We start from the raw sequence: 11,303 nt of genomic DNA on the forward strand, positions 1-11,303 counted from the left end.
AATGGGTTCCAGAAAAAAAAAAGAGCTTTTCTGGCATTATCTGTGCTCTCATGTATAATTTCCTGTCATCAATTTACTAGAAAAACCAATAAAAACAAACAACAAAAAAAAGATCATGTCTGGTTTTCAGTTGTTACTTCATGTTTGCAGGCATCATCTGCATCATTTTCCTACTGCTACAAAACAAACTACCTGAAACAACAAAAAATTACTACAACAAAATAACATAAACAAACATTTATGCGTGCCTCAGCTTCCATTATCACAAAATCAAAGTAAAGGTATCAACCAGGCTGATGATTAAGGGAGATTCAGAGATAAACAATATGCAAGATAATTCAGGGTACTGGCAAGTCTAATTTTTAAGGTTACAGGTATTAAAAAACAGGTATTAAAAGTTACAGGGCCACACCAATACTTCCCTAAGTGCACATCTGAATCTTTCTCATATTGTATTTAGTGCATTTTGGCAATGGTGGCAAGGATGGAGGTTAATTAACTTCCATGCCCAAGATCAATCCTACTACAGACACAGCTAACTATACAACCTACTACCATGAGTAATCAACACTGAGGAACCAATAATGAATTACCTTCCAGAGTGATTAATGGGCTTCCAGGAGGCAGGCTGATTATTTTGGAAGCTGACTAAAGAATCTTTGTACTTACTTCAATAGACATTTATGCAGTGCATAGAATTTCTTCCTCAAATGCGTGTAGAACATCCAGAGCCCTTTTTAGTCCTGACGGGTTCTGTGACTAGAGACCATGGAATAGGGCAAGAAGCCAATTCAGCAGGAAATGTAGCGGCATAGAGCCTTCAGTAAGAACTCTGTATGTCACCCGGCCACACCAAGCACCAGGGCCTGCTGTGGGACTGTCCCGGGGCAAAAGGAATAAGAAATAGGCAGTGCAGAAGATGGTTATAAATAGCAGCTATCACCTTGTGACCTTCTACAGAAATGAGGTGTTCTGGTTCGAAGGAGGAGTCCCTCCAAAAGCCCTGTGCTGATGCAAGAGGTGAGATGATGATGAGAGCTGTGACCTAAGCCATGGACTGATCCATCTGGTGGATGAACCGAATCAACTAACTGGGTAGTACCTATAGGCAGGAGGGGGCGTGGCTAGAGGAGGTTGACCTCAAAGGCACGAGCTCTGGGCCCTATTTGTTGCTGGCCCCTTGCTCTCTCTGTCTCTGTCTGTCTCACTCTCTGCTTCCCGGCTGTCTGGACACAGCAACTTTCCTCCACCGTGGCGGTCCACCCTGATGTTCTGCCTCACTTCAGCCCCAGAGTGACGGTGCTAGCTGTCCATGGACTGAGACTCTGAAACTGTGAACCCAAACGAAATTTCTGCTCTAGGTTGTTCTTGCCAGGTACTTTGGTCACAATGATGACAAGCTGACTGACACTTGAGGACTAAGGTGCATCTGGCTTGCTGAGATAAAAACATCCCCAGCTCAGATGAGTGACAAAAAAAGGACTCTTTCCAAACAATGAGGGCAAAAGCCAACTTTTACTAATAGAAATTCATAACATCAAAATGCTCCGCCCCTTCGACTCAGCCTCTGGAAGGCAAGTGTCCTAAGCAACACAGGCCACGAGGCTTCAGTGACATCTTGCTGCGTTCTCAAGCACAGCGAATGGGTTCTGGTTTCTATCCGATCATCGTGAGAACAGGATTGTGTTCAGGTCTGATACCTTAGTTGCCAGAACCCGTTTTCTCCAGGATCTTCTCAAGGTGCTTAATTAAGTCACGGCGTTTAAATCTGAAAACGAAGGGACATGCCATTACCCAGCGGAATCCCAGAGACACCGGGAAGTCGGGGGGGGGGGGGGGGGGCACTGTGGCAGACAGGCAGGGAGCTCACGGTCTACGCAGGAAGGAAAGGCACACACACCTGGGGAGAGACGCTCAGGGGCACAAGGAGTGTCCACGGGGGCCGGCAACCAGCCCAGACCATGGCGACACGGCCAGGCCCAGTGGGTGTGGGAGGGCGAGTCAGACTCAGAGGACACGGGCTGAACAACACAGAGCAAGCCTCAACTGTGAGTGGGGGCAGGACCCAGGATGCTCAAGCAGGGGCAGGCCCTGTCCCCACCACTCAGCCCCCACACCGCCCCAGCCCAACTGCTGAAAGAACTCCACCAGTTCCTTGGCCACCCACCTTGCTGCTTCCTTGATGGTAAACTCAACAAACTGCTTCTTGACTTCCGCAGGGCCTCGCACTTCTTCAAGCAACTTGAAGATCTTTTCGTATTCTGAAGGTATTAAGAACACCTCAATATTGAGGAAGAAACAAAACTCAGTCTTGCCGTTTGTGGCCCTCACTAATCATGCCCTCTGGGCTGCAGAGGTACAGAGCGTGTGGGGCTGAAATGCTGAAATGGAGACCTCTGCACACAGCCACTAAAGAGTTCGAGGAAACAGCCACCATCAAAGACAAGACAGGAAAAGACGTTCGGGGGACACACTAAGCAAAGTAGAGGGGAACCGTCGGATATTAGCGAGGACTCAACTCTGGCCGAGGCCGAGTCCACTCAGGCAGTTCCAAGCTCTTCTAAACCACAGGTTGAGAGAGCCTTCCTGCATTTTCATCGCCACCATCCCCCCGCCACTTACTTCGTCCAAACTGTCGAACTTCCTTCATGAGCTGATGTTTGATACCAACGTTGATTTCCTCAATACTCTGTGGAAATGGATCAGGCACCACCGCCACCATGGGCATGGCAGGAACTTCAGGGTCACGTGCAGAGGGGCCACTGCTCACGAATCCTGCCCCAAAGGGGTCCCCACTGGCCTGGAGAAGCAGCCCCCCTTGGCTGGGACCAGTGGAGGCCTCGGGTGGAGAAGCCAGTGGATAGAAGGGGACGCTGCCGGCTGCCATGCTTGTGGCCAAGGAGCCTCTCACTGTGGTGGGATCACTTTGCACTGTCTCTTCAGGGGCAACGCGGCTGGCAGAAGCATCTGGAAACCAATGGAGAGGCTCAGCTATGAGGCAGGTGGGCTTCACCACCCTACGCCCTACACGGGACATCTGCAAGCTCGTGTCCTGCGATTACTTTTCTCAGAGCAGCTGGAAGCACCAGAGAATTTTCGGACCTCAAAAGTGGGCATCGCGACACAGAGGACAGGGAAAGCACCTCCTAAGTTGTGGCTCTGTGACTGCATGTGGAAACACAGGGGACGGGACATCTATCAGTAAAACATTCACAGGGCCATGGCACTCATGAGTCTGTGTCCTGTGATGTACTTTAGGTGTCAAAAAGCTGGAAGGTTCACGTGGTGTCAAGATGCCTGATGGGATTCACGCTGAGTCACCAGAGATCCCTGTCAAGAGGACAGACCCTCCTCACTCATGTGTGGAGTATCGGAAAAAGGCATTTATGTCACTCAAGCGCGACACCTCTAATTACGCCACCCCCTTGGTGCCAGGAGCTGGCCACCAGCAGTGAAGCAGACAGAAACGGCACCTGCCCCGATGGAACCTACACCGAGATGGGAAGTCAGAGAGGAAGTGCATGGAGAGCAACAGGCCATCCCAGCTGGACTCCTGTTGGGGGAGATGTGGGCAGGGGAGTGGGAGGGGGCAGGGGAGTGGGAGGGAGCAGCAGAGGGGCCTCCAGGGCTGAGGGTGGTGGCAGGGCCTTCTGGGTGGTGTCCTCTGAGCACAGCCTGAGGAGGAGACGACAGAGCAGGCTTGTGCAGATTTAGAGGGACAGTTCAGGCTGCAGTAAGGGTGAGGGTCAGAGGGGGACCTGCTGAGGACCAAGGAGTGGAGGAGAGAAGCAGAGAGACAGAGGAGGAGGCCCCCAGAACCCATGTGGGGCCACGCAGAGACTGTGGTCCACCGTCAGGACCAGGACCTGAGGTTGTGTTCTGTGTGCTTGGGAACATAGAGGACGATGCTCTTCCAGGAAGGACACACAACGGGCCCATTCCTTACCTGCTGACACCATCAGTCTGGCTGCAGGGGGAGAGGGGAGGGGTGAAAGGGGAGGAATGAGAAGCACAAGGACGGGAAAATGTTACTGGAACGTAGTGGCAATCCATCCTGTCAGAGTAGGAGCAAAGACTTGGGAAACATGGTGTGATTTTAAAGTCATCACAATAGTGAGATTGGAGAGGCAGATAAACAAAAGATCAGGATCCACCTCAAGGAAGGAAGAAGCCTGGAGAGATGGAAATCCCTGAACGTCCCCATCACGGAGCCAGTGAACAACGGTCAAATGCAGCCGAGAAATGACTGGCAATGCCAGCTGCCACGCTGGCCTTCTCCGCCCTGGTTTCTGTGGCGTGAGGAGGCAGGAGGCGAAGCCCCTGTTGGACAGTATGAGGGGAGGCCAGATTGAGGGCACGCTGTGTCCTGACCCACAGAAGAGCCAGGCAGAGAGGGCCTTCCCGTGCATCCTCCTTTGCTGCCGCCCCCATCCTGCCCTGCAGGAGGAAGCTGCTTCATGCTGGCCTCCTGCAGCCTCTCCCAGTAGGTTCCTGTTCTCGGAGGTGCTGCATCCGACACGCCAACTGCAGGCTTGTCCACCCACCCAGGACACAATTACCATCTCCCTGGGTCTTGGTGGAGTCCTTCCAAAGGGAGTGGCCCTCTCCTTCCTCCGGCACTGACATCAGGGACATAGTGCTCCTCCGCTTGTGTGGTCTAGGACTCGGTCTAGGTCCGCCCGAGAATTCATCTGCTTTGTTAGCCATGGCTTTCTGAAACACACCAGTGGATACATTCTGCTCATTACTAAATGTGACCATCACACAAGTGCCAGCAGACTCTGCATGCACAAAGAATCCAAAGGAAATGGAGGACTACTGAACTGCATGTGAGTTCACCCGTGGGCCAAGTTTGGCCATACCTCACAAACACTGTTCTCAGAAAACTGACCTTATGTGAGGCCAGTCTAGGTGGATCATGGAGGAAGGTGACATGCAAGGTGCTGCTCACACCCAGACATGGCTCATGATTAATTAGTACTTGTGGAACGAGCGGATATCAGCAACCACATTGGAACACACAGTGACCTCAGTGAGTAACTCCCCTCTATTCTGTGGCTGCCCATGTTTGCAGATGGAATTCCTTGTCCTGTTCTCATGAGAGAGAGAGAGTTCATTACATACCACAACGGTGGCACTGAAAAGCTTGCATGTGCACCATGCAGTGTTGGTGGCAGGTAAAGGTGAGAGGCAGTGACAGAGAAGACTTAACGTAAGGCCCTATTGTCCAGGCGGAACCCAAGAATCTCCCCAGCATTACTGGAATAAAATCAGTACGACGCGTTTTGTGAGCCTCCTGTATTACCCATGAAGGGGAGTGCAAAGAGGAGGAAAGAATTTTCCAGAGGTCATGGAATAACGGGCAGGAATTCCTTGTTTTATTTGCCGTTACTTTTCCTTGCGGATTAGAATTGTACAGGAGAATGAGATGCATTTTCATGTCCTCATCCATGCACACAGCATAACTTGTTCCAGTGCCTTCCATGTCTTAGCGGGCTATTTGGCAAAGCACAATTCTGGGAAGAGAAGATTTAGTGGTTAGGAAGTTTCAGCCCCCTTGGCAGGGATGGCTTGTCCTACAGGTAAACTGTTCCAGTCACAAGCACTCTGCCCCAAGAATCACCAGCTAAGCGAACCCCTCTGGACGTGAAGGAGGAACATCTGGGGAAGACAGGAAGACAAGTGACGGGGGTGGTCATCCCTGAGGCCAGCAAAAAAGGAAATGGAGGACTACTGAACTGCATAGGAGGAGGCTCCATGGGCTTCATTCAGTGACAGTTGCCAGGCACCTAGGAAGCAGGATAGAGCAAAAGAGCGATGCAGTCTGCCCAGCAGTACCAGGCTTCTCACTCCACCCTGGGCAATTTTGGGCTCTCTGGAAAGCTCTTGTGACATTTCTGTGTGAATCAACACTTGTTGGAATTCTCAAGCCCCAGGAAGCTGCTAGACTGAAGTTTGAACCCAAAAGGCTGCACATCAGCCCGAGTCTCCGGTGATGATGTGAGAGCTGAGCAGCCCCTAGAGACATCACCACCACCAAGTGACTCCGTCTGCAGCCAGGGAACATGGCAACCCCGTGGGTTCTTCCTGCCTGTTATGGTTGGACCCCAAGCCATGGGCTAAAGGCTTGGTCCTCAGTGGGCTTCATTATTGGTTGGTGCTAGAAACTTTAGGAGGTGGAGCCGAGTTGGAAGCCATGGGTCACTGGGCGTGTGTGTGCCTTTACAGTGACACACATTGCTTCCCTCTCCCTCTTGCTGTCTCATACCCCCCCCCCAGCCCCATTCATCCTAAGCAGCGAGTGTGAGGCCCGTGTGGCCAACATGTTGAAACCCCATCTCAAAAATATAAATTAAACTGAAATCAGCAGAAGTAATCGAGCTCTGAGGAATATATCTCATAACATAACATGTGGAATGCAGTATTAGAAAAGAAAAAAAAATTCTGAAAATTCCTAAGCTGTGAGTTTCAGTAAGGTAAAAGAGGAGTACAAGAAATCCAAATGCAAAGAAAATAGGAGAAGGAGCTTTACTTTTATTGGCGGGGGTGGGGGGTGGGTATGAGGGGGAAGCTGGGGTTGTAGCACAGGCAGGCAGGGGCTCTACCACTAACTTACACACCCAGCCCCACTTTACTATTGAAGGGGAAGCAGAGCTGATGAAACGGAATGAGAAAGCGACAACAGCAAAGACCAACATTGGCAAAGTGGATCTTTAAAAACACACACCAAAGGTAGACATGTCTGACTTCACCAAGCAACAAAAACCTTAGTGCTTCCTGGGGCGGTGCCTACGCTAAAATTGCAAGGACTCAGAGAATATTAGCATGGCCCTTGAGCAAGGATGACATGCAAATTTGTGGAACATTCCATAAATCTTTAAGGAGAAGAGAGAAAAAGGGAAATTTTATCTGAAAATAAAGCATGCTAAGAGAAGGAAAAGAAGAGGTTGGGATTAATGTGAAAATTATGACTTCAGATTTGAAAACTGAGATGAAGCAGAAAACACTCGTAGAAAAAAATAAAATTCAATCCCACGTGAAAGAGAAAAATCTGAATGCTCTCACGTCTGGTAAAATTTTTGTCATGGTACCAGGGATTCAACCAATGGGCGCTTAACCGCTGAGCAACACCCCCGACCCTTTTTATTTCTTAATTTTGAGACAGGGTCTCAATGAGTTGCTTAGGGCCTTGCAAAGTGGCCGAGGCCGTCTTTGAACTCGAGATCCTCCTGCTCCAGCCTCCCTGAGCCACTGGGATGGTAAAATTATTAACAAAGAAAAAATGCACACCTTCCAGCTCAGACATCTCCCTAATGAGTCCTCCAAATACTCAGGTGAGAAACGTGTTTTACACAAACTCCTCTGTAAAGTAGGTAAAAGGAACAAGTTTTCGGCTCACTTTGTGAGGCCAATGCCAACCTGATGCCAACAGCTAGCAAGGACATTAGAAGGAAAGAAAACCACGGGCCAACATCTGTCCTGACAACACTGATGAAAATCCTAAGTTAAATAAAAGCCAACCCAGTGCAATGACAGATAAAAACATACATCAAGGCATGGCACCACGTAATGCAGGAAGGCAAGACCTGTCCACATCCTCGAATCAGTCAGAGTTAACCACATTAACAACCAGAAGCAGAAGGAAATAAGGATATTCACATGATCAATATTTATATTTTGGTTAATTTGCAACTCCTATTCATGATTGAAAACTATCAGTAACTTATAAGAGAAGGAAACTTCCTTAACCTAATAAAACTTTTCTCCCCCACCTCCAAAAACAAACCAACACCCCAAAACAATTCAATGAGAATTCAAAAAAAAAAAACAAAACATGGAACCACCCAAATTACAGGTGAAGTATTGCTCATTTTGTCCCTAAATTCGTCAACAAGATGAGGATGTCTACCATATAGTCAATAAGGTGTTGAAGGTCCCCCGAGTGCACCACAGCCAGATAAACAGGACAGTATAATGTTTCAAGTGGCACTTTCAATCTTTCTCTGAGGACATTTCTATGTAGGGAGAGTATTCGGAAGGATACAAAGCCACCGCAGGTAGGAAGTGACTGTAGGAAGTTGCTGGATCCAGCAACACTCTTCAAACACCACCAGCACATCCATGTAAGAGCAACAAGACAGCAGAAAGAAAATTTAAGCCCCACTGAAAACAGTGCCCAAATCACTGAAAATGTAGGCACACATGTAATGATGATGTGCTGGGGCATTCCACGAAGAGAAAAGAGCAGCATGGAGAGAAACTGAGGAGCTGCTCAAGTGGAGACAAATGGTCTTTCTGTGCTTGGGATGAGTCCTTGTTCAAGCCTAATGGTGGGGAGGGGGCGCTGCGCATGCCCAAATCCCAGCAGCCTGGGAGGTTGGGGCAAGAGGATCTCAATTGCAAACCAGCCTCAGCAAATTAACGAGGCCCTGGTAAAATTACCAAGACCGGTTTCTAGATGAAATGTGAAAAGCGGGGGTCTGGGGAGATGGGTCAGTCGGAAAGCATGCCCGAGTTCAATCCTTATTCAGACTTTATGGTCACCAAGTGTGGCCATGCATGCCCGAATCCCAGCAGCTCAGGATCCTGAGGCAGGAGGATCGGAAATTCAAAGCCAGCTACTGCAATTTAGCTAGGCCTTGAGAAACTTTGCAATTCCTGTCCCTGGATAAATTATAAATAGGGGAGGCTGGGTGTGCGGCTCTGGGCCACAGCACCATCCAATTCGAGTTCAATCCCCTCTACCAAAACAAAAACCAACCAACCAACCAACCAACAAGCTTTCTTGGTTCTTCCCAGAATGATTCTGGCATTCTTCTCTAAAATCTCACCATGCTCATTTTGCACAGACAAGCTGGTAATACAAAAAGGGAAACCAAAGTCTTGAACAATCCAAACAGTCTTTAAGAAATTAAACAACGGCTGGAAGACACATACTTCTAGATACTAGATTTACTATAAAAGCGAATGTAAGTCCAATCGCATGGTCCTGGAGCAAGATAGGCATATACACCAATAGAGCAGCACAGAGTCTCACAACAAATTTGGAAATAAAAAATAGCTGTATTTATTGCCCTGGGGCCAGAAAACCCTTGTGAGAAGAATCGGCGTGTTTTTTCCCCGGGCTACTCATTTGAGGTGCAGGGCGGAAGCCAGGCTCCCACGCATGCTGCGGGGGGCCTCTACCACTGAGCTGCGCCTGCGGCCCACCACCCTCCTTTTAACCAGCTCACTTCCTAGAGACCAGCAAAACCACACCCACAGCCCCCCTGGAAGCCAAAGCAGGGGGTTACCCTCATTGATTGGGGTGGGGGGCAAAGATAGATTTTTAAAGAATACAAACACCGACCATAAAAACCAGTCTGAGTAATTGCATGGGTAGTTTCTGTGCCGGCAAAAGACAGCATTTATGGTGGCTTACCTTGGTGGTGCTCGCCTATAATCACACACACCAGGGGGCTGAGGCAGGTGGATCCCAGTCAGGCTGCTGGGCAATTAAGCAAATGCCTGTGTCAAACTCTGTGGTTTTGTTGTTGTTTGTTTTGGGTACCAGGGATTGAACTCAGGGGCACTTGAGCCACAACCCCAGCCCTATTTCGTATTTTATAGAGAGACGGCGTCTCACCGAGTCGTTTGGCGCCTCGCCATTGCTGAGGCCAGCTTTGAACTTGCCATCCTCCTGTCTCAGCCTCCTGAGCCTCAGGGATTACAGGCATGCACCAACCAGCCTGGCTCAAACTCTTAAAGTTAGCACAGAAGAGAGGACTTGGGGTGTCCTTCAGTGGTGGTAGGGTACTCCTGAATTGAATCTCCGGTACCAGGGGGGAAAAACTCTAAAACGAAAACAAAGATTTGAATCAAAGCTCAAACTTGTGCTTTTGTCGATGTGCTTACGTACATAAAAGTACACGTAAATCAAAAAATCTGAGTGGAACCCTGACATGGTGGAGCGACATATTTCGCCACTCCTGCAAGTACAAACACGCCAACGGAGTCTGTGCAAAAGTCCTGAACACTGAAGCCCTCCTCAAACTCATCAACCAGCAGAGAAATGCAAGTGCAGACAGAGGGGATGGCTGCACACCCGCCAGGGTGGCGGATGTTCCCGCGTGACTGACTGGGCAGCGCAGCTTCCAGTATGAGGGGCTACTGGAACCTTCCGACACCCAGGCGCCCAAGACCACGGTGGAAGAGCTCCGTGGGGGCCGAGGCCCAGCAACCCCTCGCCACAGCCCAGAGGTGCAGGACTGCTCGCTGACAACGTGCCCCAGGCAAGGGCGGCGGGAATCCCCACCCGACAGACAGTGGCTGAGACCCAAGGCAGGCGAGCTGACGCCGCCACCCCCACGCCGCCGCGGAGCTGGACTGGCCAAGGCACGCACCTCACCTGGGGCTAAGAGCCGTCAGGAAAGAAGCCCCTTCTGTGTGGAGATCCACACCTCGGGGAGCAGTCCCAAGGTAAGGAGCGAAGCCCTGGTGGCCAGGCAGCACGGAAGGAAGGGAAGAGTCCCCTCGTGGGGCTCACCCAGGACGCCAGGAACACTGCCCCCTTAAGGATGGCTGCTGGCCTGCAGAGAACTGCCACACGTGTACGCGCGCGCGCGCGCGTGTGTGTGTGTGTGTGTGTGTGTGTGTGTGTGTGTGTATAGAGAGAGAGCGCGCGTCACCAGCACAGTGTCCCTCCCGGAACTGTGGGGGCTTCCTGAGGACCTCTGCAGAGCTGAGAAGGGGTGCCAAGGGAAAGCCCTCCTGGACTGAGCGCGTCGCCTCACCAGGCGTCCATATGGGGCTGAGCAGAACCTCCCCAGGCTGCCCTGAGACCCCCGTAATAAGCACAGCTCCTGGGCTGAAGGACAGCACCCCAGGAAAAGTGGCCGCTCCACAGCTGAAATGCCCACCTTGTAAGGGAGCCTGGGTGAAGCACCTCCCCAAAGGGCAGTGGGGTTGGGGCACACACACACCCCCTCCCCGCAGTGGGCTTTCTCGAATGCGCCCCCTGGGGCATCTGCGGGTCAACGGGGGTGCTTTTCCGGAAGCTTCTGGTACATGCCTGCCAAGGGAGACCCAGGGAAGTCGCTGGAACCAGAGTGTGGCTGGCCTCTGCGCCCTGCCCAGCCGGGTGGGTCCTGGGGGAGCCGCCAGAGCTCCGTGGGGGACAAACCCGGTGACCAGCAGACCCTCCGTGTCAGCCACAGAAAACGGGGCGCGCCACTTTCCCCTCCCCTGTCTCTGGCGCCCTCCAGGCACAACCTTCTCTGACAACTGCCACAAGAAACATCTCCAAAGGAGCCAGTACCTCTTCA

At 50.9% G+C, this 11,303-nt stretch overlaps 1 protein-coding gene and 1 non-coding gene across 2 annotated transcripts; one reads left to right on the forward strand and one right to left on the reverse strand.

Annotated features, from left to right (window-relative positions):
* Positions 1-1,496: 1,496 nt before the first annotated feature.
* Positions 1,497-10,523, reverse strand: LOC120890851 (integrator complex subunit 6-like). The gene is made up of 5 exons (XM_040289041.2): positions 10,388-10,523; positions 4,560-4,713; positions 2,623-2,967; positions 2,168-2,261; positions 1,497-1,768 (listed from the first exon to the last, which is right to left on the reverse strand). Exons 2-5 carry the CDS (start codon positions 4,705-4,707, stop codon positions 1,702-1,704), a joined length of 654 nt encoding a protein of 217 aa, XP_040144975.1. The 5' UTR covers positions 4,708-4,713; positions 10,388-10,523; the 3' UTR covers positions 1,497-1,701.
* Positions 6,773-6,877, forward strand: LOC120890958 (U6 spliceosomal RNA). The gene has a single exon (XR_005735426.1). It is a non-coding gene; the product is annotated as a U6 spliceosomal RNA (small nuclear RNA).
* Positions 10,524-11,303: the final 780 nt, after the last annotated feature.

Source organism: Ictidomys tridecemlineatus, chromosome X (assembly GCF_052094955.1).
Source record: "Ictidomys tridecemlineatus isolate mIctTri1 chromosome X, mIctTri1.hap1, whole genome shotgun sequence".
In the NCBI taxonomy this organism is placed as follows: Eukaryota; Metazoa; Chordata; class Mammalia; order Rodentia; family Sciuridae; genus Ictidomys; species Ictidomys tridecemlineatus.

Coding starts and splice junctions, on each gene's coding strand:
- LOC120890851 (XM_040289041.2), bottom strand. CDS start 4,707: ATGGCTAACAAAGCAGATGAATTCTCGGGCGGACCTAGACCGAGTCCT. Junction 2,968..4,559: donor CACCAAGACCCAGGGAGATG/GTAATTGTGTCC, acceptor ATTGGTTTCCAG/ATGCTTCTGCCAGCCGCGTT. Junction 2,262..2,622: donor AGTTCGACAGTTTGGACGAA/GTAAGTGGCGGG, acceptor TAATACCTTCAG/AATACGAAAAGATCTTCAAG.